Genomic DNA, 27357 nt, shown 5'->3' on the forward strand with positions numbered 1-27357 from the left:
ATTCTTTTAATGGATTCTTCCAAACTCCTCTTCTTTATAATGATAACCCTATTCTCTCCCAACTCTATTTCATATTTATACCATCTAGCGTCTATTTAGTGTCTTATTTTGCTGTAACCTCTTCTCCTAAATAAATCTACCTTTTGCCCCCCCACAAAAAAATCAACCCCAACAACAACAACAAACACCAAATGAAATAAAAATATAAAAGAATAAAAAAAGAGGATTTCATATATGAAATATTGTACGTGTGCTACTGATCATACATGTACCACATGATTGCAATGTAATATTCTGTTTAGTTTGGTTTTCTTTTTAAAATGTACAGTAAATTCAACATGTAACTTTCAAAACTCCCCTGCTAATTTCTGATTTTTTTTTTCCTGGCCTTCATTCTCTTCTTCAATGTGAGTTTTTAAAATGCTTCAATAATATCTCTTAAATTAAAAAGAAAAAGAAAAAGAAAATCCTTGTAACAAATATGGCAATTTTTATTGCACCATTTTTCTAGAGCATAAATGCCCTGACAGGGTAGCTATGGGGAAGACAGCCAGGGAACAAAGTGAGGCATGCTTAGGGCCAGCCTGATGGAGACCAGGAGATGTTCTTCAATCAGATCAGCAAAGTCCTCTAGTCAGTGATTCCAGACATGAAAAATTTAGATACATAGATCAAAGGGAAAGAGAGCTGGAGAGGAAGTGGCCTGAGAGTAAAGTGAGGCATGGCAAGGAATTTGAAATAAGAGAATCTCCCTTCAGATCTTGATCGTGCTAATTATCACCTGGGTAACCTTAAACAAATAACTTTACTTCCCTGGATTCAGGCTTCTCTGTAAAATGAGGCAGTTGGACTAGATACACTCTGAGATCATTTCTAGGTGTAATTGCAACTCCTTATGAGATTTTTTTTTCATTTAGCAGATAGAGAATTAGGAGGATGCTTCTTCATTTAAGAGCATCATTTGTCCCAGCACTAAACACCTTTTTCCAGATTTTGCGAGAAATCCTGGCAGATTCAGTTAGTTGTAGCACACATAGTTTCCTCTTCTCAGGTTTGAAACAAACTACCATTAACTAACTGACTAAATATTTTCAAGTATAGATCCATGAAATAATAGAGATAAAAAATAAAGAAATAAAAATAAGTAATCAAAAAGATGACTCCATTCTCCCATCCTCCCCAGAGATCACTAGCTTTTTCTTTTTTAACTGAACTTTCCAATGCTTTGTCAATCAAGGTCCGATAAGAAGCCTCTAACCAAATTCTCTAACTTCTATACCTCTCCTAAATATCTCCCTGCATTGATATTTATTTATACAGGGACAAACTTCCCATTTGGAGTACAGGCTACTCTTCCCTATGGCCAACAGGTGGCACTATTGCATAAATAAACTGCATTCCATGCTTTCATTTCCAACCAATGAAGTGTTTGAAATATTTCTAGATTTCTAGTATTCTTTTGTGTTGAGTCCCTGAAATAATAAGAAGATATTCACTAACCAAAGAACTATTCACTAAAAGAATTATTGGAATGTAAGAAATTTTCTTTAGAGATATGTGTCAATAGAATTTCAGGATTTTATCTGCCAGAGATGAGTTGTCCAGAGAAAAAAAGGGTGAGTATTTCAACCTAAACACCATTTGATCAAATGAGAATAATGTAGTCCATGCAGATTATGTGACTTGCCCAAGATCACAAGGCTAGTAAGTGGTAAGAAACAAAAGTAAAATCCAGGTCTTCACGTCCTTGATCTAGTACATATTGATCTGTAGTAGCCCAGAAATCAGTAAGACTGATTTTTTTGACACTAACTCTGTGATCTGAGAAAGTCACTTAATCCTGTTTGTCTCAGTTCTTCATCTGTGCAATGATCTGAAGAAGGAAATAGCAAACCACTTCAATATTTTTGCCAAGAGAACTCCAAATGGGATCCAATGGGGTCAGACTCACCTGAATAACAATAATAACAAGCAATTTAAGGACTCTTTTATTATGTGAATAAACATCTCCCTAGATTATATCTGGACTTCATCTATTACTTAATGAGCTGGGAAATTTTCAGGGATTTGAGCTTGGCTTCTCACTGCCTTATTTCTGAGCTACCAAACATTTTTTTTTTAAACTATAAACAGCACATTATGGGGCAAATAGATACTCATGAAACTTAAGAGTTTGGGGGAGTCTTAGATCTGATATCTTCCTATCTTTCAGCTCTTAGGTCCGTCTGCTCTGACTGCCATTGCTGTCTTCCTCATCCTTCTTCCTTTGAATTTCATCATCACCAAGAAAAGGAGCCGTTTTCAGGTTTGTGGGGAGTTTTTCCAGGGCTGATGATGGTCCTGTTTCCCAGGCGAAGTTTCTTTGGGTACTGAAAAATTCAACAATTTGTTCATGATCACACAGCTAGGGTTTGACAGAGGTAAGGACTTGAATCTGGATCTTGCTGGCTCCGGGAGTGACCCTTAATCCATTCAAAGATCCACATTGCTCTCTCTGAGCAGCAAAAACTGAACCTAGTATTTCACTGGTACTGTGAACTCCTGGGTGAAGAAGCTCCCACTAGTGTAGGTCAACACCTTTTCTGCAATTTATGGTCTTCAAGAAATGATTAGAGTTTTGAGAAATTAAGGGATTTATCCAGAGTCACATAACAGTATGTGAGAGAGGCAGAGCTTAAACCCAGGCCTTTCTGGCTCCAAGGCTGGCCTTCTTCTCTCTACTCTGCCAGACACATATTTAAACATTTCAAGCATTAGTAAGGCTCTTTCTAATGCTTTAAAACTTTGAAAACATATTTAACCACTCCTACTTTTGTTGCTGTTGTGTCCAACTGTTTATGACCCCATGGACCTTACTGTCCATGGGTTTTTCTTGGTAAAGATACTGAAGGGGTAAAGCCATTTCCTTTGCCAGTGGATTATGGAAAACAAAAGTTAAATGACTTGACCAGCATCACACAGCATCACAGTAAGTGTCTGACTCCAGGCCCCAGAGCTCCATCCTTTGGGTTTCTAGCTGCTTCACTACCTTTTCCCAATACCCTTTATTATTATGAGTGAATAATTTTTTCAGGTGAGAAATGTCCTGAACTGCATGTAAAACCACCTGTTTTACTGAGATCTCCCTAAAGAAACTGGATTTGTCCCATTTGATAATTATTATCTCCATGATCTTGCCTTATATTTCCCCATGTTCTCCTTTGTATTTATTTCAGGAGGAACAGATGCTGCATAAAGACCATCGGGCCCGGCTAACAGATTCCATTCTCAGAAACATGAAATTCATCAAGTTACATGGCTGGGAAGAAGCTTTTATGGAGAAGATCCTAAGTATCCGTAGAGGAGAACTTCAGGCCTTGAAGAATTCTGGGTTCCTCTTCACAGTGTCTTTGGTGTCCTTCCACTTGTCCACATTTCTGGTAACTTAGTTACCTTCTGGGGCCAGTTGGGTGCTTCACTGGATAGAGTACCAGTCAGGAAGACTCATTTTTCTGAGTTCAAATCTAGCCTCAGATACTTATTAACTGTGTGACCCTGGGCAAGTCACTTTACCCTATTTGCCTCAGTTTTCTCATCTGTAAAATGAGCTGGAGAAAGAAATGGCCAACTCATTCCAATATCTTTGCCAAGTAAACCCCAACATGGTCACAAAGGTCCAATATAGTCAAAATACCTAAATGACTAAAAATACCTAAACAGTTGCCTCTCCCCATCCCTAGCTGCTGGTCACTAGGGAAAATTTTAAAGCAAAAAAAAAAAAAAGGCATCCAATGTATAGGGTGGTTTTCCAGAGATGCTCAAGGTATTGGGTGAGTCAGTATCCATCAAAACCCCTCATGAACCCTCACTTATATGTTTACCTTTAGTTAGTGTCCACAGAATCAATCTGTTTTTTTTTTTAGATTAAATTTCCAGGTCCAGGGACTTGGGTTTTCTGCTAGAGACTTCACTCTAGCTCATGGACAGTGTTTCCTTTGCCTCTTAGTTATTAAACTCTGAAAGCCTGACTGTCTAGGCAATTATCCACATAATGGCCACTCATCCAATAACTGCTGTTTTTTTTTAAGTCTAAGTCCTTTCTGCTTTTCCATAAAAATAAGCCCAGAGACTAGGTCATCATTTCTCCTACTATACTAGCCACATTTCTGGCATTTTGTGTATAGATTAAAATAGTCTGAATCCATCCTAATCCAAGCAAAATTTGTCCTTGCTCATACCCCTCCCCCAGGTGCTCAGAGGCCTCATGATTTCTCCAGGCTATCTAGTATTCTCCACTAATGCATATGCCCTCCCTAAGAAACATTTCCTAATTTCTTCTCCCTGTTCCTTATCCCTTTCATGTCTTCAAAAGATAGCTACTAGAGATCTACTACAAAGCTCTAGGTATGAGCATCTGAATTCAGATCTTTAGTGTTCATCACACAAAAATGGTAAGATGATCATAATGTGGCTCTTAATGTGTTCAGTTGTTTCAATCATGTCCGACTCCTCATAAGGCTTTTTTGGGGTTTTCTTGACGTAGATACTGAAGTGATTTGCCATATCTTTTTCAAGCTTATTTTATAGAGAAGAAAACTGAAGCAAACTGAATTAAGTGACTTGCCCAGGGTCACACAGCTAGTAAGCATCTGAGACCAAATTTAAACTCAGGTCTTCCTGATTGCAGGTCTATTACTCTAACCACTGTGTTACCTAACTGCCCATGACACTTAGTAGGTCCTTGATAATTTGTAGGTACTACATAATTTTTAAACCTATTCTTATTTGGAAGTTAAAAACAACAAATAAAATGGCTATTCTAATATATATAGTAAGACAGATTTGTACATAAAACTGCAAATTTCTTTTATGTATTTTAATTTTTAATTATAAAATATTCAAACTGTAGCTTTCAAAACTATCCTGTTTTCCTTTACATCTTTCTGGCCTTCCTTTTATGCATAATTTTCCTCCATGCATAATTTTAATTAATTAATGGCCTAGTTTTTGTCCTCTACTTATATTCTAGTAATAGAGTCAAGATATTGCCACTGAGGACCTTGCTCTCAACTAAGATTATTTATTATATGATGAGAAAATTACTGGCCTGGAAATCAAGAAAACCAAGTTCTGGTCTTATTCATCACTAAGTAGAAGTGTGACATGTGACTGATCAGTTCCCTTTGCTGGGGCTCAGTTTCTTCATCTGTAAAATAGCATGGTTAGATTAGATGATTTCTTAAATTTTATCCCTTCCTTAACATTATATAGAAAGGGAAAAAAAACTAATGCTGTAAAAGATAAAAGATATTAAAAGCTAATTCTGATTCAGTTTGTCACTTTTCCAAGCTGACATTTATATTCTAAAATAATTCTTCATCTTTCACTATCTTAGAACCTCAAATTGCATTTATTTTTACCAATCTCTATGTAAAATTTAGATTTTCTTCAATTATAAATTATTCTTAAAAATGTTAATCTGAGAAGGGAGCTCTGAAATAGCCAAGGATCTAGGATACAAACAAGGTTAAAACCTCTAACCTAAAGAAATGAGTAAAAGAAATTTCATGATGCAGATTCAGGCAGGTAAAAAAGAATTTCTTAGACTAAGGTACCTTTTTCCTTGTATATTCAAAACAAACCATATAAGAATCTTTGAATATTAGAGCTAGAAGGTCCCTTAGGAATCAAATAGTTCACTCCTTTCATTTTACAGATATGAGAAAACTGACTCCCAGAGTGGAAAAGAAATTTGTACAAATTCACAAAGAAAGCTAAATGGAACCCTATGACTCTTTCCACTACAACATAATACCAAGTAGACATTTGCTTTTACATAGGCTGATTCTATTCCTAAATAAGCTATTTAACATAAAATAATCTGTCCCAGGATTCCCAAGGACAGGCCTAATTTCTTAGGGTGAAGAATTTCTTCTTGTATAATTCTACTCACTATTCCTTCTGGGGGGTCTCTTCTAGGTTGCCCTGGTCATGTTTGCTGTTCATGCACTGACAGATGAGAAGCATGTCCTGGATGCTGAAAAAGTTTTTGTGGCTCTGACAATCATCAACATTCTCAATAGGGCCCAAGCTTTCCTGCCATTTTCCATTAATACCATCTTCCAGGTGAGACAGGAGTGAAAAAGTCAGCACTCATTGAATTAAGTCATTATTGAACCCTCAAATCTCTTTCCATTAATAGATCTAGAAGATTTGCAGATAGGAGCAAGTTCTGGGAGAGATTTCTATTTGTGATATATTAGGGTTTAAGGTGCTAATAGAATATTCAGGCAGAGGTGTTTAAAAGGCAGTTGTAAATAAGACACTTTGTCACTTGAGGGATAGAAGTCCAGATTAGAGATACAGATTATCTACATAATCATGTTTTGTAAACTCATACTTTTGTATATAGGGTTTTCTTAAAGTGAAACCCATGAATCTGATCAAGCCAAGTGAGCTCTCTCATTCAATTTAGTTGCATTAGCAATGAGCCTTGAAGCCGTGGGAGTAAAGGATTGCCAGAGGAAAAACTGTACAAAGAGAAGAAAAGAGGACCAAAGATGGTCTTTGGAGAATAGTCATATTTAGGAGGTGTGAGAAGGATAAGAGACCAATAAACAAGATTGAAATAGATTGAAAAGAGAATAGATTCCTTAGAAAGAATAATTCAGAATGAGGATACAAATAGAGGAGAAAAGTAGAGAGAAGAAATGAGGAGGAAGAAGGGAAGATTGAGCAAGACAGATGGGTAAAAGAAAAGTTAAGAGGCACATCGATTATGAGGCCCCCCAAAACCTGTTTCATGGAACATCCATGCCATTGGTTGCGACTTTGTGTTAACTATAGCCACTAGTTCCTTTTGTAGAGACAGAAATCAACTTATCCCCATCCAAGACAGAGAGCACTCTATCCTTATTTTTCTCTTCCCCAAAAGGACAGGTTCTAAAAACAACTTTAATTAAGTGGAAAACTAGGTAATAGCTTACATTTGCTATTATTTCAAAATGTTCTTGTAGGCATTATTTGCTTGCATCTTTTCTCTGCTCTATAACAGCCTAATGAAATAGGTAAGATAGATGGTGTCATAATCTGCTGCAGATGGAGAAACAGGAACAGACAAATGAGGTAATGGGATCAAGATCACATAGCTACCTAGAGGCAAAATTGGACGATCCTGGTTTCATAATTCCTAGAGTTCTTCCTATGAGAATAATTCCTCCTTCATTTTTGTTCTTCCTTAACTGATAAAGGAGATACATTTTTCAGGATTTGCATCAGAACAGTCTTCCTTTTCCTCTTATATTGGTCTTCAACCGATGAATTTTGGTTTTTTCCCCAGGCCTGGGTTTCCTTGGCTCGCCTAGTTGCTTTCCTCCATCTGGAAGAGATAGAGCCCAGAGCAATTAATACAAGACCCATGGGTAGGTACTGAGCTTAGCCTACAAATCCATGTTGAGGGTTTTAAGTTTTAATACTAGTCAACCGCAATTTAAAGATACCTTGAGGTGCAAAGGCAAGGCAATATGTTATGATAGATAATGAGTTATTCTTGGACTCAGGAAGAGCTAAGTTTTATTTCACCTTTGATGTATATGTATGTTTGTGTTTGTGTGACCTTAGAATTGTGGGGAGGATGACAGGAGAATGATATCTTACTGAACAAGGCCAAAAGTGATGTATAATATCAAGAGAGGAATCTGAAAAAGTATAAAAAGCAAGTACAAAAACTCAAAAAACACTGTATAATCTAGCCCTACATTCCTCAGTAAATCCTAAGACATGATAGTCATTGTTCATAATGTGAGAACTGAGTCATCAAGAAAAGGATAAAGATGTACAGAAGCAAATACATTTTTAAATGATTTCTATTTTTAAATTTTCAAGTATTGGAACTCAAAAGTACATTTTGAAAATTCAGCTCTTTCCTAGATATTGCTGAATCCCAAATAAATTAGTTTCCTCTATTTCCCTCAAATCTCAAGTAGTACTTATTCACCATTTTTCTCCATTCTCTCAAACTCAACCCCACACAAATACACTAAGAAATGATGTTATAATTAAAGACCAATAAAAAGTTCAATGATACTTGAACTTTTTCAATTAATGTATCCATTTTAATCTTGAGAAATTTCATGAAAGAGTTCTTAAGGATTAGAGACATTTGCCATGAGGCTAGACCAGAAGGCAAAAAGAGGAACCTCTGAGTTTAGTTGAGAACTCAGGAGGACCCCAGCAGAGAACTCTGACTTAACATTGCTAAAAGCAAGAGAAGAAAAACAATGGCTTGGTAGAGCCTTTGGAAAAAAAGAGAATGGGATGACTTTTTAGTCCTATTAGGCAAAGGATAGATCTTTGGACCCCCTGAAATTAAGTAGAACAATGTCCTTGATGAGACTAGCTGGCATCAGAAAGTCCAAATGGGAACCTTGACCTACTCTCATAGACTACCAGTCATCTGGTAGTACATAGTCATGGACCTCGGAAGCGGAGGATTCAGATTTACCTCAGATTGAATGACCATGAACTAGATGGCCTCTACAATCCCTGCTAACTCATCTGTGATTCTGTGATCATGGTACTGAGTCAGCAGGGAAGAAATGACTTCTCTAGTTCACAATATGTTCTTCAGCACATGAGACTACCCTGGTTATATGGCATCTCATTTCTCTGTCATTTTCTCCCTTACAATAACCTCCCACAAGTTTCTAAATGAGAATATTCCTTGCTGCCTAACATTATTAATAGATTCCTGGAGAAAGACACAAAATGCTTCCCTGGAATTATTCTCTCCATTTTAGAGTGAACTCCCTCCCTTTTCTCTGAATGTCTCTACAGATTTCTTAGATATTAAACAATGTAAACAGTTTTCTGTGCTATCAGTAATTTATATGTTAGTATGAAGAGGAGAAATCTACTGATGACACCTCAAACTTTAATCAATAGGTATTTTTAAAGACTTACTAAGAACTAGACATTGGCCAGAGTGGAGAAGAGGAAGCAGGAGAGGACAATCAGTGTTTAGAAGCCAAATATAAACACATAAATTGTACCTACTATAGCTTCTTATTTCAGTTCCCTCTCTCTGATTCCATATCTCCATCTCTTACTAACCCTTTCACCAGAACTTTTAATAAACCAAATTAAAGTTTCCAAACTCCTTTCTTCCTGCTCCTAATATCCTCATCTCATCTCTGCAGAAAGGTAATAATAATAATAATAAATAATAAACAATAGGTAGCTGGAAGGGATAGTGGAGGCCTTTGAGTTCAACCTACAAATGAGGAAAGTGAGGTTCAGGGACAAGTGACTAGTGTCAGAATAGTAGGAGGAAGAGGAATTAAAGAACCAAGATAATGTGCAAACAGATCCTCAAAGCTGAAAGAAGTCTTTGTGTCACAGGGAAGGAGTGCATCTCTGTCCAAGATGGCACTTTTGCATGGTCCCAGGAAAGCTCTCCCTGCCTGCAAAGGTATAGAATGATTTCTCTATAAACTTTTTTTTACTCTAAAAACACACACAAAAAAACAAGGAATGATGTTTTTCAAATCCAAACCTTTACTGAACCTGAGTGATTTTATTTCTTTTTTTTAATCCTCTAGAGATTTGGGGGTTTGTTTCTTTTTCCGATAAGGAGAATTTATATTTTCAGCCCATTTATTTCTTATTCTCTAGTAATGGATCTCAAGGAAGTATTGAAAGCAGGCAATTGTCATCTCTCCATTATGGCATTTGCTAAATTTCCTTCATAAGGGAAGAAGAAACAGACCAAAAGAGGCAAAACCTCTTTGGATGGATGGCAAGCAAATGTTGACAACAAGTGTAACAAGAATTATTGACACATAGAGAATGTAACATAAAATAGACCCAATGTTCTCAAACAGACCCTATTATTGTGATATAGGAGCCATCTGCCAGTGGCTGCTGGAGGTCTAACTCAGACCTGTAGAATGAATCTTTTCATGTGAAAGGATGATGATGATACAAGGAAACTGAGAGGTAGTTGCTTTGTCTGATCTCTCTCCTCTTCCCTCTTGACTTCAATTTATTTCATTCCCAATCCACAAGGAACATCTGCAAAGGCTGCTTTGCAACTCCTTCAAGTTTTTGATTCACAGCTGTGGAGGATCTAGGAGAATTGACTTTCCTCTTCACCTAGGCATGGTCCTTAACACCCTATAATTCACGATGTGAGGAAAATATCTTGCTGTGTATTCATTATTCATTGTTATTCATTATTTAAGATAAATTTAGTCAAACAAAAAAGGGACTTCATTGTCATATATTATAGGTGTGTATTAACAATGGAAGCCATCAGGTAGTTTCCTACTTATCAAATTATTAATTTTGATTAGATGCTAATTTAAATTATTCCCAACTTCTGATAAATACACATTATAAATTCTTATGCTTTCTAAATTGTCATATCATGAGGACAAAGCCCCAGTCACCACAGTTTCGTTATAGCTGCCAGATTTCCCACTACGGGTTCCCTAAAAGAAGTCTAGTAACTTTCTAGTGTTCTCTAGCATTTCTTTTAAGGAAGCTATTACATGATGCTTGAGATCAGGACAATCTTGGGATGAGAAGTAAAGGTTGCAATCAGTAGCTCACACCTCCCTAAATGTACCTACAAAAAGGCTACCCTTTCTTTTACTTGCTTAGTCCATAGTTCCCAAGCACTCCCTTGGTCCAGGTCCACATTCCTAAGGCAATCATTTGGTGAGAATTTATGACAAAATTTATTTATAGGAAAAAGGAGGATATTGAGCCTCACTCATAAAAATCACTTATTATCATTACTATTTCAGGAAACAGAGGTACATCCAGTATATATTCACAATAGTCTAGTTTCTCTCATTCCATTGCCAGATATTGCCCAGGGTGGTTGAAAGGTGATCATGATGGAGAGGAAAAAGAAGCCTGAAGAAATATATGTGGGTTTATAAAATCATTTTTGTCTTTGTATTATTCCCAGTTCCTCCCATGAGGCCCTTGTACTGGTAGGCACCTAATGCCTTCTTGTTGAACTTAAGTGAATGTGATTGTAGGTAATAGTGGTTGGCCGTGGATTGGGACATGGGACATGGGTGGCTGTCTGGCTACCACTCCAGGATGTTCTCTGCAGATCCAGAGGTGGGTCAAAAACTGTAAAATCTAGGAAGGATTAATCTGCATGGATTATTATTTGGATCATTAACACTTTCATTTTATTTTCAAAGATTGAGCCTATGATCTCTCACCCAAAGAGTCTAGCTCCCATTCCCATGTTTTTCTTTATTTTCCCTCTGTTTTATCAGAATAAACTTGGCTGTACCACGGGGCTCCTTGTTTGCTGTAATTGGCTCAGTGGGTTCAGGGAAGTCCTCATTGCTGTCAGCCCTCCTAGGGGAATTGCCCAAATTGGAGGGATATATGAAGATTAAGGTATGTCCTGAACATTAAAGTATGTCCTGGAATATTAAGGCATGTCCTAGAAAAAGATGCTGTAGGAATTCAGCCCCCAAACAAAGATATTCTTCAAATTTGCAAGTGTTTGCAATCAGGAATTCCCAGAAGAAACTCAGGAGTGGAAATCAGAAGACCTAGATTCTAATCCTGGATTCACCATAATTAGCTCTGTGATTTTAGGCAAGTTACTTAAACTTTCCAGACCTTATTTTCTGCATTCATAAAATAGGGCCAGTCATGCCTAACATTATTGGATTAAAGAGTCCCATTTATCTAGTATCACTTAAGGAGTTTCTCTAAGCTTACTTCTTAAACCAAATCTCATATGTGGTTGAAAGATTTTTAGGGAAATTTTTTAATTTAACATTTTATTTTTTCCAATTAAGTATAAAAGCCAATTTTAAACATTCATTATGAAAATTGAGTTCCAAATTTTCTCCCTCCTTTCCAACCAACCTCATTGAGAAGGCAAGCAATTTGCTAAAGGTTATACATGTGTATAAAATGTATAAGTAAAAGATTTTCATATTAATAATTTTATAAAAGAAAACAGACCAAAATAAAAACTCAAGAAAAACAAAGTTTAAAAAAAAGTGAGCTTCAATCTGTATTTAGATTTTTCATGATAAGTCTTTCAAAATTATCCTGGATTGCTTAAAATAGCCAAATTATTCAGTTGATCATATTACAGTGTTGCTCAATGTTCTTCTGGTTTACTCATTTAACTTTGAATAAGTTCATCTAAATCTGTCCAGGTTTGAGCATCTAGCTCATCTTATATGGTTTTAAGCCCCTTCATCATCCTTATCACCAGGCTCTAGGCACAATGTAGTTTAGTGGTGTCCTGCTTAAATCACAGTACCCACTGTGGAACATTGCATATACTGTTAAGATTCAATTGATGTCTTTCTCCCTCCCTATCTTTGTCCATTCATTTTTTTTCCTTGCTTCCTCTCTTCCTTCCTCTCTCCCTTTTTTCCTCCCTCTTTTCCTTTCCTTCTCTTCTCTCCTTTCCTTTTCTCCTTACCCTCCCTTTTATCCTTTCCTTCCTTATTTCCTTTTCTTCCTTCCTTATAGATCTCTGATGCAGGGAAGAGAAACATATATCTCATGAAATAAAAATGATATAAGAACAAAAGATTTTTTTTTAAAAGACATGGCACCAAAGACTAGACCCAACAGTCTAGAGGGAGTTCTCAGGTACAACCTCGTCTATGCTAATACTTTCCTAACTTTAGAAGGAAACACAGAGAAGTGTCTTCTAATGTCTATTCTTTAGGATCATTATAATTTTACAGCATGGAGTTTTGATGCTGCTGCTACTGTGGCTCTTTCTATTTGCGTTGTTATTTTCATGGACATACTGTTTTCCTGGTTCTCACTTCACTTTACATCAATTCATACAAATCTTCACATGCTTCTCCAAATTCTTAATGTTTGTCATTTCTTGCAGCACAGTAATATTCCATTGAATTCATGTGCCACAATTAGTGTAGCCCTTTCCCATTCAATAGGCACCTGTTGTTTTGTTTTTGTTTTTGTTTCCAGTTCTTTGTAGCCACAAATTTGCTATAATTTGCTATATAAGTTGCTATAAATATTTTGGTGGTCATGGGAAATTTTTTTTCCATCTTTGCCCTCCTTGGGATATATGCTATTTGGGTTTGTTTCCTCCATAGGGCTCAGTGGCTTATGTACCCCAAGAAGCCTGGATCCAGAATGCTTCTGTGGACGAGAACGTGTGCTTTGGGCAGAATCTAGATGTTCAATGGTTAGACAGAGTTCTGGGGGCTTGTGCATTGCATCCAGACATTGCAAGTTTTCCTGCTGGAATCCACACAGAGATAGGTGAACAGGTCAGTCAGCTCTCACATCTCAGTGCCTTCCTAATTATCAGAGAAGGCAAACCCTGGGCTCTCTCTAGCTTTTTCACTAGTAGAGGATGTGCTGTCATCCTCATTTCATAGATAAAGAAGCTGAGGGTAAGAAAAGTTAAGTAACTTACCCATAGTCACAAAACTACTAAGTGTGTGAAGCTGGATTTGAGCTTGTGTCTTTCTGATTCCCAGTCCCATGTTCTGTCCACTGCACCACTTAGCTGCCCCTGCATAATCTAAGTGATATCTGAAGACATTGTTTGGTAAAGGTAAGTCATTTCTAGAAATTAATGATGATGAGAATAAAGAAAATGAGAATATTGTAAAAAGGAATGATGGGTTAGGAAACAGGGAAAAAAAGAAAAAAAGATTCATGTAGCAAAAATGCAGTATAGAAAGTTGTTCTGACAACTGGAAATTGAAAGAGCTGTGTTGTAGTCCAGTACAGTCACTCTGTCAACGAGCATTTATTAAATGACTCTTATGGACCAGTCATTGTGCTGAGGTTGTTGGGATACCAAGAAAGACAAAAAAAGGTGGTTCCTTAAACTCAAAGAAGTCACAATCTCATGGTGGGGAAACCTCATGTGTAAAAACAAGCTAAGTAGAGGATAAATAGAAAATATTCAGCAGAGGGAAGGATCTGGTACTGAGAGATTAGGAAAGGCTTCCTGTAGAAGGTAGCTCCATTAACCAGCTGTTTAAGCATTGGTAAGTCCTCTTCTAGGATCACACAATTAGAGCAAGTTGTTCATCATATCTGACTCTTTGTGACCTCATTTGGCATTTTCTTGGCAGAGATATTGGAATGGTTTTGGTTTGCCATTTTCTTCTCTACCTCCTTTTACAAGGGAGGAAACTGAAGTCAACAAGGTGAAATGATTTGCGCAGGAACACACAGCTAGTGTCTGAGGCTCAGATTTAAACTCAGGGATATGAGTCTTCTTGATTCCAAGCCCAATGCTCTATCCACTGTGTTATCTAACTGTCCAAATTGAGCAAGAAAGGATCTTAAAGATCATCTAATTCAACTCCCTTATTTCATATGGGGGAAAATGAGGCCCAGGGACTTTCCATGGCTAGTTAGCATGGCTAGAATTTGAACCCATATGTGTTGAGCTAGGTCTCAGGACTTTCCCACCAACCTAGGCAAGGTTCCTAGTGCTGACAGCAAAGGTTTATCCTCTTCCTTTTTTTTCAAAACAATATAGTAACATAGTAGAATCAACTGCCCTAAATCTATGTCACTCTCTGGATCTCAGTTGTCTCATTTGCAAATGAAATGAACTGGATGACCTCTAAGATTTCTTCTAGCTCTTAAAATGAATGATTCTTATAGCCAAGAAGGATAACTTCAAAAAATACTTGTTCATTTTTTTTTTAAAGAAAAGTTTTGTCGTATATAATAACTAGTATTTTTATGATGTTTTAAGGGACAGCTGTATGGTATAGTACAATATGATAGAGTACTGGGCTTAGAATCAAGAAGACTCATTTTTATGAGTTCAAATACAACCTCAGATACTTATTAGCTATGCGAACCTGGGTAAGTCACTTAATTGCTTGCTTCAGTGTCCTCATCTGGAAAAGGAAGTGGCAAACCACTCCAGTGTTTTTGCCACGAAAACCCCAAAATGGGATCATGAAGAACAGGACATGACTGAAATAATTGGATAACATGATGTTTTAAATTTTGTAAGACCCTTTACCAATATTATCTTATTTGATCCTCACAACAACCCTGGCAGGTGGGTGCTATTATTATCATCTCCATTTTATAGATGAGGACTATAAGATCAAGTGATCAGAGATCAAGTGACTTCTTCGTGGTCTAGTATGTGAGTCTGGATTTGAACTCAAGTCTTCCTACAAATTCAGGGTTCTATTCTCCATTTCACTTGATTCATGTTTTCATATTTTAAAAAATGTTTCTGATTCTATAAACTGCTACATCTTCTCCTCAGAGATTTCACAGAAGCCAAAATATACCTCTCTGAAACCACTGTTTTCACTTCCTTATTCTAAGTTGGGATTTCAAGTTCTTGATTTGGATTATCTTCTTTGGATTTCTTTTTGGGGAGAGATCTGGGAAGTTGTCCTCTGTATTCCAAACCTTAGTCTTTCTCAGGGATTTGAGGGGACTTAATAGCTAGTTTTCTTTTTATCACAAGGCCAGAGGGAAACTAATTAAGCCAAAGGATATCCCAGCTTACCTCAACAGAGAGATGTAAAGATGTTCAAGACTAACCCTGTCTTTTGGATCCTCTTCAGGGCATTAACCTTTCTGGAGGCCAGAAGCAGAGGCTGAGTCTGGCTCGTGCTGTGTACAAGAAAGCATCTGTCTACCTATTGGATGACCCTCTGGCAGCCCTAGATGTTCATGTTGGCCAGCATATCTTTGATCATGTCATTGGGCCATCCGGATTGCTCCAGGGAATGGTATTGTACCCAAAGGGGACCCTTGTCCATCTATCCCAATTCCAGAGATTTTTAGACTAGAATTAAACAGGACTCGGCCCTCATCCATTTCAAATCCCCATCTCATTGTCCTATCGTTTCTGACCTTTTTTGTCTTCTCCCCTCTCCCTCAAGGAAGAGAAGAACAAAAGTATCTCTTTTTCCCCCCTCTGGCACTATATAATTATTTACAATCTACAGAATATGAAAGACCCTTCAAGTTGTTATGACATGAATAGGAAATATCTTCTGTCTTCAATGACTTCATATTTCATTAATACAACAAAGAAAACATATGGGCAATAGAGTGTGTTCATATTTTAAGTAATTTTAAGTTACATAAGCATGAGTTACATAAGCACTTTGAGAAAAATCTAATAGCTGTAACTTCAAAATTTTTTAAAATGATAAATGGGGGGAGCATTCACTTCCAAAGCTATCACTAAAAATTCTAATAACTAAATCAAATACCATAAAATTACCCTGGACCACCCTGACCTACAAAATGTAGACATAATAAAAATCTTTTTTTCTTTTAAGATAAACTCAATTGGGCAGCAGGGGGAATAAAGATTTTGGACCTCAGGGTACAAGCCCTAGGACATTGCTCCAGAGGAAAGAAATATAGAGATCTAGGGCTTCCAACTCTATCTCAACCACAGAGTCTGCCATCATATGAGGAAACAAGACAAATATAGGGGAAGGGAATCTGGAAGACCAAGAGAAAAGTCTAGTTTCATTTTTAAACTAAATATTCTTGATAACTAGTTGCTAAACTTAGTTATTTTTGCCTACTGAAGGAGGACAAGTAAATTTCAACACCCTGGGGTAAAATTCCAGTCACTCTGACCTAGTTAGAATATTGTTCAGGTTATTCACTATGGGAGCTCCTTTAAATATTTGATCTAATCTTGAGGATTTAAGTGTTTACTGATAGACCTTTAGACAAAGTAACATGGAGCTTAGAAACTTGGAAACTGCTACCAAGAGGATCAAGCAGAAATAAATAGGAAGAATCTCTAAAATTACAGTGGAAGTCGATGGGAGAATAAGATTTAGAGAATACAATTTTGATTACATACTGTTCAGCAATATAAAAGTAGGCCACTACACATTGAAGTATATGAATAAACACACACATTTATATGCCTGCATGCAGATATATATAGAATAGTAATCCTCAAATTCAATTCCAGAAATCCTTGTGCATAGGGAAAATTATATTTTTTGGATATTTAATGGGCAATATTGACTACAGGGAATTGGTTTAGATCATTGAGTTCTTTAAGATTCTATATGTGAGTAGAGTGTAGGATTTGTAGTCAAAAGAATCTTAGTTCAAATTCTGCTTCAAATGCTTACAAACTGTGTGATGCTGGCAAGTCACTTAATGATGTGATTGAATTTTCTGACTTCCTAGGTTTTTTGGCGGGGGTCTGGGGGAGGCAATTGGGTTTAAGTGATCTGCATATAGAGTCACACAGCCAATGCCAACTCTGAGGTCAGAGTTGAACTTAGGTTCTTCTGATTCCACATCTGGGGCTCTATCCACTGCACTACCTAGTTGTCCTTCAACGTCTTTTCCAATTCTGAATTTATGATTCTATGAACCTGAGAGCAAAAATTCTAAGGTCAGAGAGTGTCTTTCCTAAATACACATTTTTCCAGTTATCTCTGTCCAAAAAGAAGTTTGGGGGAAGGGGAGGATTACAGGAGACTAAGTTACTAACTTTGTCTTTAATATAGAAATTGTGTTGCCCTAATGTAAAATTTAATCTACAGCTGGATTCCAATTGTTACAAATAAAGAGAACTGTAAAATGGTCCATTGGCTTGAAACCAATTACTTTATTTTATATAACTTCAAACAGTGCAAATTAAAATATATGGAACCACTTAGATTTAAGAATTTGTACTAATCTGGATCTTGATGAACACTTTTCTTAAAAAAAATACGTATAATGGAAGTCCACAGTTTCATGCACAATCCCCTATTTTTTGTATATTGAAATATTCATATTTATTGTTTAAGTTTATAATTTATTTTTCAAAGCACCTTTTTAACCTATACACATAACTCAATCTTCTGTCTTTCCTAGACTCGCATTCTTGTGACCCATGCAGTCCACATTCTACCACAAGTTGATCACATTATTGTGATGGCAGATGGAATAATTGCTGAGAGTGGTTCCTATCAAGAGCTACTACAGAGGAATGGTGCTTTTGTAGACTTTCTGGGACAGTCAAAACAGGAAGATGTCAATCACAGCCAAGGTAATTCCTTCAACATAGACTGTAGGGTGAGCATTCACTCTGTCTCTGTCTCTCTTCCTTTTCTCTCTCTCTCTTCCCCCCCCCCTCTCTTTCTCTCTCTCTGTCTCTCTCCTCTGTTCTCTCTCTCTCTCTCTCTCTCTCTCTCTCTCTCTCTCTGTCTATGTCTCTCTGTCTGTCTCTCTCTGTCTCTCTCTCTCTCTCTCTTTCTCTGTCTCTCTGTCTCTCTGTCTCTCTCTCTCTGTCTGTCTGTCTCTATCTCTTTCTTTTTCTGTCTCTCTGTGTCTCTCTCTCTGGGTCTGTCTCTCTGTCTTTCTGTCTCTGTCTCTCTCTCTCTCTCTATCTATCTATCTATATCTATCTATATATATATTATATATCTATAGATATATATATATATACACACATATATATCTGTCTCTTTCTTTTGGAGGGAAGGTCTCTTTAGGCTTCCACCTAAGGGAAAGAGGTGAATATGCAAATAGTCCTCTAGGACTGCATCAAACCTCTAAAGTCTCACTGATTCTTTGAGACAGCTCTTAGGAGGAACTTTTCATTTTCCCCAAATGCTTCTTTCAGAAATGAAGCTGTCAGAAGTTAAGAACTCCAGGAACATTTCAGAAAGTGAGGCTGCAGGAAAACCAGACAGGTTAGTGTTGCCTTCATAACATTCCCAAGACAGAAAAAGTACACACAAATTCAAAAAACTTCAGAAGCTCCCAGAACCAGTTGACATTTCTTGGTTTGGAAGGGGAGAAGTGGAAATAGAGATAGTCATATTAATCAAAAATCTCCAACATTTTCTCTTTTTTCCTTTGTTATTTACTCTTTCTCTAAATTCCTAAAGAAGTTAGGAATCTTAATAGAGAGATGTAGCTAGTAGCCCTTTGAGGATCTAACTTGCCTTTCCAAGAGGAAGTCTTCAGCCTCTGTCTATATAAGGATTACATGTGTACTACTTATGGGCTGTCTATCACAGCCTCCTTTAACACTATAATTATTTATGTACTTGTCTTGCCCTCCTTCCCACTCCTATTGCTAAATTATACATTTCCTTTTTAAAAAATGTAAATAGTATTTTATTTTTTCCAATTACATGTAAAATTTATTTCAACATTAATTTTTATAAGCATTTGAGTTTCAAATTTTTCTCCCTCCCTTCTGCTCCCCTTCCCAAGATGGCAAGCATAGATTATATATTTCTTAAGGATAGGTTCTATCTTACTCTCGATTGTATCCCTTATAGAATCTAATGCTTTACTTGTAGAAAGGAAAAAAAGTCACTGATCTTTTTGCCATGTTTTGGCATAAGCAATACCACTTTATTTAGTTAGTAGACAGATTGTTCTAGTTTACTTCTTATAACTCTGCATTTGGGAGATTCATTTTCTCTTCAGAGAAACTGATACCAAGGTATCAGTGAACACAATGATGAATATACACTATGACAGACATGAGAATTGGATCAGATATGAGAAATAGACTTTTGTTGAAGTCAGGAGCAGGGAGAAGGAAGCCCCTTCAAGGACATCTTCAAGGATTTATCCTAGTGACAATGAGCAGGAGTGGGATTTGGGATATAACAATTCAGTTTCCCACATGAGATAAAGGGACCCACATGATTGCATGTATGGGAATGAACAAGGGAAATGGTCCTATCTAAAAGATTGGCACTTAACTGTTAACTAAGAGTTAGTGGGATAAATACCCTCCAAATTAGGGGTGGAAGAAGAATGTTGAGAGTTCCTCCGGGGACACCCCCCTTTTTTTTCCTACAAGGCGGGTGTTTCCGGATGTGCTCAAAGGCTGGGGCCCAAGACTTTTAAAGGCTACATTTATAAGTACCCAAGTCAGATCCAAACAGTGGCCTTGGATAGCTGAAAAAAAAATCCTGTCAGTTTTGTAAACTTGCAACAGACATTAAACTTCTTGACTTTTCATTCCAACATAGAAAAGCATTTTTGTCTCATAAGTAAGACTATGATTGTATATGGATCACAAAACTACAATAAACATCAAAGTGGGTAAAGTCACATTTTAGGTACCTTAAAGAAATCTTTTCCCATTAAAATTCTGTATATGTTAGATGATAATAAATTTATGCTATGCATATAGCAGGACCCAAAGATCCAAAGTTTGATAATGTCTATAGAAGCAGCACAGAACAATTAGGAAAATTCATCAATTTTTGTTTTTATTTTTTCTATTCCCAAATCTAATTATATGTGATAAAAACCTTTACCTTTACAAGGTTGATCAATGAAAGTATTGAAGCAGTGCAAAAGAATACTAGGCTAGAGGGTAAGAAATCTGGGTGGCAAAATTGATTCTCTTACTCATGTTCATGTTCAGATGCTTTTCAGTCATGTGTGACTCTCCATAACCCCATGTGAGATTTTCTTGGTAAATATACTACCATGGTTTGTCTTTTTTTTTCCTCCAACTCATTTTACTAAGGCAAACTGGGTTAAGAGAATTGCCCAGGGTCATACAATTAATACGTTTCTAAAGCCTGATTTGAAATCAAGAAGATGAGTCTTTCTGGTTCTATGCCTGTCATTTTCTCCATTGTACCACCTATTTGCCCCAATTCTCTTACTACCCTCTCAGACATTCAGTTCCTCATCTTTAAAAACTACTTAACGATCCCTGCCTTATTTACCTCACATTATAAATTTATTAAAATTTAATATTTCTAAAGTAAATGTGTTTTTACATTTTGTACCAGGATATCAAGTTCATCAAATATTTTCCTTTGATATGATAGAGTAAAAATCCTTAATGAAATTAATTAATTTGTCTTTAAAATATCACTATATCTCAGATTATATGTAAACAAAGTAAATATTTAGCTTTCAAGACACAGATAGTTGTGGCATCCCTACTGTGACAGCCTTATTTAAACAAATAATCAACTTAGAAAACTGATGGAGAAAAGGAAAACGATGTAGAATTGATGAATTGATGCAGAATGAATGAATGTTTGACTCAGAGATGTCCCATAAAGGGAACATGAGTGGCCAATGTGTGTTTTTATTGTCTTTCAATCTTTATCTACACTACAAGTTTAAAATCTATCCATACATGAAATATTGAGATTGTGTTTATTAGGAATATTAGGAATAAGATTCCCAAATCTTGCACAAATACTGCCTCCCTCCTTCCCCGCCAAATATCTACCTTCATTTTATTTTGTGCAGGAGATAATTTTAGAGAGCTTCTCTCAAAGGTCCTTGATTCTATTCTAAGCCAAATTTAGGGAAATTGTAATCTTAAAATGCTAGTATAGATGGCCCATTAGGGAGAGATTCAGAAATTAAATTTGACTTAATGACTGGTCCTATTTTGCAGCTCCATGGAGGACTACCATGGAAAAGATAGCACAACCTCCCGGAGCCAGGCTGAGGGCACCAAGATGGCAGGACAGCTGACCCAAGGGGACAAAGTACAATATGGCAGGGTAATAGTTGTTTCTTTTATTCTCCCCCACTAATCAGTTGCTGTTCTAGGCCTTTAACCAATGAGAGCCCTGTTGCTCACTGTATTACTGAATGTTTTTAAACTTTTAAAAAATATGTTTTCATTAAAAAGCAACAGGGAAAAAAGACAATAGAACACCTTGATATAAAACTGGAGGGCTATTTCAGAGAGAAGAATGTAATGACTCTGGTAGGGGCTCTGACTTAGAGAAGAAACTTCATCCTTATAGGAGCAAATGATTAGTTGGTAGACTTGAGAATGCTCATTTCTTGCCCTAGAATGTTTCCAGAAGTTTAACTGAAGGTTTTCTTTTTCTTTATCTCCCCCTCTGTTTCACTCTGTTTCCTTCCCCTTCTTTTCCCTTTCCCTTTATGTCTATCCCCCTCCCATTCTTGCTCCATTTGTCATGTGTTTCAGGTGAATGCCACTCTGTACCTGGCCTACCTGAGAGCAGTGGGGACACCAATCTGCCTTTCCGTGGTGTTTTTATTTCTCTGTCAGCAAGTGGTCTCCTTCTCCCGTGGTTACTGGCTCAGTCTTTGGGCAGATGACCCCATCATGAACGGAACCCAGCAGCACACAGGACTTCGGGTTGGGGTCTTTGGTCTCCTAGGCTGTTTCCAAGGTGTTTCTAACCTGTTCTCACTCCATTTCCTTTTTCACTCTCCTAATCCATTCCCATACGTGTTTTGTAGCTCTCTTTTCTTCAGAAGGGTTGGTTACCACTGGCCTGCCTCAACTATCCCTTACCCATTCTTCCCTTTCCTTTCCCCAACATTCATCAAAAGCCCAGCTGAATACGGTTTGGATTCTGTCCTAATCCTTGTGGTTTAGGAAAAAAGACTCCCACGGTCTTTCTATGCATTAGAGAGGAATTGACAGCAAGAATCAAAGAAGTCTCTAGATCATGTATTTTATCACCTCTCTAATAACATACACAAATTGGTACATAGGGTAGTGGGTCCTGACAATTTTCTGGGTTTTTTTATATTTAAAAATACATCACCACCTTATACTTTATAATTAACTGGGAGGAGATACTTTCTGTATTTGTGACATTTAATTGAATTTAGGATAATCTTTAAAGAAATATAGTTTTATTATATTCAAATAGTGCTGTCTCTGGGCCTAATTAGCTATGTTACTTCATTTATCCAGGTCTCATTTTCCTCATCTGAACAGTGAGGGGTTTTGATTAGATGGCCCCTTCTAGCTATCATAACTCAGGATTCTAAATTTGGACTGAATAATAATTGGGATTAATTTATTATTATTATTTATATTATATATATATATAAATTAATAAAAATATTGGATCATAGTAAATGCTAGAGGTTGTTTGTTTAATCCTCTTAATTTACTACATGAAGCAACTAAGGTCAAGAAAGATTAAGGACTATCAGAGTTCTTTGGGTAAACTGTTAATGAAAAAATGAGGCAGAGTTATAATTATATCAATTATGTAAAACTGTAGCTTCTAAGGTATTTGAGGCTATTAAACAGTTTGGTTTCTTTAGTAGGCTCACTCTTACCCTAGCCATTTTGTTCATGTTTTTGAATTTGCTTAATTAACCCTTTCCTAGACAGCAAGGTACCCTAGTGGATAGAGCAATGGTCCTGAGTCAAGAAGACTGGAGTTCAAATGTGGCCTCAGATACTTATTGCGTAATCTGGGAAAAGCCACTTGGGCTCTGTTTGTCATGTATAAAATGGAGATAATAAAAGCATTGCCCTCCCAGGTTTATTGAGAAGATCAAATGAGATATTTGTAAAGTGCTTAGTTAGCCCAAAGCCTGACATAGTAGATGCTACATAAATGCATATTCCCCCCTTTTTCATAGATTAAATTAGTTTGTAAATTGTCACAAGTTCTGTATCACCAATAAAGCCACTTTACATATGATTAGTACTTTGCCTTTTTGGAAGCACTTTCACACCTTTAATTTAACAGGCATTAAAGGTGCTGTCTTCCTTTTATACATGATAGTGAAGCCCAGAGAAAACTGGGTCCCAGTCCTGGAGCAGATCAATTACTAGCTCTGTGGGCAAGTCACTTAATCTGTTTTTTCATTACAGCCTGTTAGGGCTGAAAAGGACTTTACAAATAATACAACATAGTGTCCTGTGGACACTACAAATCACTTACATCTGCACTGCTCTTATAAACAGTCTTCGCTAAAAGAACCTTCTAGCCCTTTACCACTTCCCACCCCTTTTCTCCCTCCCTCAGTTAGAGTTGTTCTGCCTATAGGTACCCTTGGGGTTATAGGTTCATAAATGGAAGACTAGGTGGGACTTTAGAAGATAGTCCAATTCTCTCAATCTGCAGATGGGGAAACTAAGCCCTAGTGACATTAAATAAATTGTCCAAGGTCACACAAATATCAAATGGCAGTCAGGATTTTAATCCACATGTTTTGTCAGCACCATGAATTCTTATTTCCTGTTTTTTTTTTTTTTTTTTGTCTCAGCCATTGGAAGGTTTGGCTCCATTGCAGTTGTCCTACTGGGAGGAGTTCGAGCATCTCAACAGCTGTTCCAAGGGCTTCTGCATGATGTGGCCCGATCCCCCATGACATTCTTTGAGCAGACCCCTATAGGAAATTTGCTCAATCGCTTCTCTAAAGAGACTGATGCCATCGATGCTGTGATCCCAGACAAGTTCAAGTCTTTTTTAGGCTTTCTATTTGGACTTTTGGAAGTGATTTTGGTGGTAGTGGTAACTACTCCACTGGCTGCTCTGGTAGTCCTGCCTCTCATAGCTCTCTACATTGGGCTTCAGGTATGGAACCCAGTGAACACATAATTCCAAGAAAGAAAAGAGAAGGCAAAACACAATGTCACATATCACTCATCCCTCCTAGTACTTTAGAATCTCAAAAATAGCCTCTCATTACACACACACACACACAGAGAGACAGACAGACAGACATGCTAGTGCACTGGGCTGGGAAAATGAGAAATCTGAATTATAGTCTTGATATGTTATTGCATCAGTGGCAGATCTTGGACAGTGTCAAAATTATTTCCAGGTTTGGATTTCCTCAGTTGTCACTGATCTCCTGAGGACAGCAAGGAAGGCTATCCCAAGAGTATCTGTGAGCTCTTGCCCATAAATAGCTTCTCATCTGTTCTCACAGATCTGTCAGGAAATTTGTCCTCCTTAGTTTATTCCATTATCTCTCATAACCCTCAGTTTTGTCAGTTTTACTTTAAAGTTAATCTTCTATTTTCATACTGAAATTTTTAGTTTTTCATTCATAACAAACTAAAAAATAGTAAATTATCATCTTTCATATAACTATGGTCATCTCTTGGCTTATATGAAACACTAAAGAAGTGTTTCTTGGGGTGAAAGAGCTATTTCTCCAATTTCTTTCAGCAAACAACAGGCCATTTCTAGGTACTTTTGGAATAGCCTTCCTTGCTGTCCTTAGGGGGTCAGTGACAACTGAGGAAATTCAAACCTGGAAATGTTTTTGACACTAAGGTCTTCCACTGATGAGAAAACATACCAAGACTATAATTCAGATTTCCCATCTTCCCAGCCCAGCACTCCTGCCATGATAATTTCTATTAATCCTTTATCTTAACTCTTAAATCCTGCTATATTATGGGCAGGGATATTGTCTCCCCCTACTCATCCATGAAGACATCTGTCTGTTCCTTCTGACTTCAGAGCCTGTATATTGCCAGTTCATGCCAGCTAAGGCGCTTGGAGTCAGCTAGCCGCTCACCCATCTATTCCCACATCTCAGAGACATTCCAAGGGAATGCTGTGATTCGGGCCTTCCAGGCTCAGGACCAGTTTATTGCACAGAATGATTTGCGGATAGATGAGCACCAGAGAGCCAGCTTCCCCAGGCTGGTTGCTGACAGGTATGAAAGATGTTTAAAGAAAAGAGAAGGGGAATTGAGGGCTGTGCAATCAGAACCTGCATTGGGTTTGGGAAGAATATGAGATCTATAGTCTGGTCATCTTTCCTTTCTTCTCCTGTCTCATATACCAAAACAGGTTTATCCTTTGTGATTCCTCCAATTTATTTTTTAACATTTCCCATATGGAAATATGTAATCGCCCAAGATCAATTAGTCAGTGATTTTTCTGATGGCAAAGTCAATAAGGCTTTGATAGTCACCTATTTTGTGGGATGGGATAAGAACGTTTTCTTCCCTGAGAAGGAGCTAAAAACTGCTTTACAGAGTCAAGTAACTAGAGATATACTCTGAGTCATCCTAAACTTCCTCATCTCTAATTGGGCCACAACTCAGCCTCTTTCTTACTTGGCTAGTCCCTGATAAGGGCTGTAGCAGAGCCCATGCACTACTTTTATTATAAACTAACAGACATATAATTAATTTCTCACTGTGCTTCAAGCCCTTCCTTCAAGAATCTTACATTCTAATGGGAAAAACAACATATATGTGTTTAAATAGACACATGCAATATACATTTGAAACATATGAAAGAGAACCTTAGAGAAAAAGGTACTAGTTGTTGCATGGTGGGGAGAAAACCTGGGAAAACCTTCTGGAGAAGATGGTATTTGAACTGTGTGTTGAATGAAGTTAAGGGTTCTAAGAATGAGATGGGTATGGGGAGAAAAAGCATTCCAGCAATGGGTTTAGTCAATGCAAAAGCAGTGAAACAGAATATGGATTGCCGTGTGTCATTTAACTGCAGAATTCTTGAGGGAGTCTTTCCCTTGGCATCTGTCTCTCACACAGATGTACCCTGTGTAGAAAAAGGGAGTGATTGGCTTTCAATGCTAGGCTGGAATTTCTTAATCATGAGAATCCCAAGGTTTTCTCAGTCTTCCAAAGTTGCTATGTCTCAGGGCACATGTACTGATCGCATTAGGCCTTGTTACCACCAAGATCTCTATATGGGATAAACTACCCAAAGGATTGATATGAAATAATATAGAAACATGTGAAAAAAATAGTCTTTCCATGGGTTGAAAAAAAAACACCTCTTCTCTTGGGTCAAACAGGTGGCTGGCAACCAATATGGAACTCCTAGGAAATATTCTCATCTTCTCTGCTGCCTTCTTCGCTGTGTTCAGCAAGCCTCATCTCAGTCCCGGAATTGTAGGGTTTTCTGTGTCAGTGACTCTCCAGGTAATGTAAGGTCAGGAGAAGTTAGGGCTGGAAAAGCAGATCTGCATAGGGATGATAACTAAAACCTTAGGGGCCAATGATATCACCAAGTGAAATGGTAGAGATAGAAAAAGTCTCAAAATAGAACCCTTAGTGAGTGAATACTCACAGTAGCAGGAATAGCCTGGATGAAGTTCCATCCAGCAAAGAAAATAGAGAAGTATTAGTAAGACAGGTAGAAGGAGACCTAGAGAACAGCAGTTATGAAAACCTATGAAAAATCTAGAGATTGCCTGGGCAACTGGTAGCAGAGCTCGGACTTAGAAGTCAAAGATAGCTGCTGAAAAAGGCACACTCTCCTGGGAACGTTGCTTAGGATTACGATATGCTTTGTCCTGCATGAGGCAAATCTCAGGGGCACACATTAAGTTAGAGTCTTCCAGATCCTTCCACCTGCTTGCTACCCTTCTGGAGCCAGGAGCTGGATCCTTTCTAGACAAGGCCCACCTATCTTCTTCCATCATGGCATTTCAGCCTCTCTCTGTACTGCTATCATTTTCTCATACTCCAGTGTGCTTGAAACCAAGCTGTGGCTTCTCCCTGGATCCAAATATATCCTTTGCCAGGCTCAGGGCCTGAGCAGACTTACAAATGACTCCACTAGGCCTCTGCACTCATGCCAGAAACTTCAGTGCAGAGTGGGGCTGGGAAATCATCTTAAGTTAGTGGGTTGGAACTCAGTGCTA

The 27357-nt window shown here is 37.4% G+C and overlaps 1 protein-coding gene across 1 annotated transcript in view; it reads left to right on the top strand.

The window, feature by feature from the left end:
- Window positions 1-27357, top strand: part of ABCC6 (ATP binding cassette subfamily C member 6) — a 59507-nt gene that overhangs the window by 25506 nt on the left and 6644 nt on the right. Inside the window, exons 11-25 of the mRNA XM_051961163.1 lie at window positions 2213-2305; window positions 3216-3419; window positions 5959-6105; window positions 7319-7400; window positions 9379-9448; window positions 11277-11403; window positions 13107-13283; window positions 15576-15743; window positions 17860-18034; window positions 18611-18680; window positions 21383-21491; window positions 21929-22136; window positions 23983-24293; window positions 25191-25390; window positions 26506-26632. Coding sequence (XP_051817123.1) covers window positions 2213-2305; window positions 3216-3419; window positions 5959-6105; window positions 7319-7400; window positions 9379-9448; window positions 11277-11403; window positions 13107-13283; window positions 15576-15743; window positions 17860-18034; window positions 18611-18680; window positions 21383-21491; window positions 21929-22136; window positions 23983-24293; window positions 25191-25390; window positions 26506-26632 — 2268 coding nt within the window. The remainder of the gene's footprint in view (window positions 1-2212; window positions 2306-3215; window positions 3420-5958; window positions 6106-7318; window positions 7401-9378; window positions 9449-11276; window positions 11404-13106; window positions 13284-15575; window positions 15744-17859; window positions 18035-18610; window positions 18681-21382; window positions 21492-21928; window positions 22137-23982; window positions 24294-25190; window positions 25391-26505; window positions 26633-27357) is intronic.

Source organism: Antechinus flavipes, chromosome 1 (genome assembly GCF_016432865.1).
Source record: "Antechinus flavipes isolate AdamAnt ecotype Samford, QLD, Australia chromosome 1, AdamAnt_v2, whole genome shotgun sequence".
Lineage (NCBI taxonomy): Eukaryota > Metazoa > Chordata > Mammalia > Dasyuromorphia > Dasyuridae > Antechinus > Antechinus flavipes.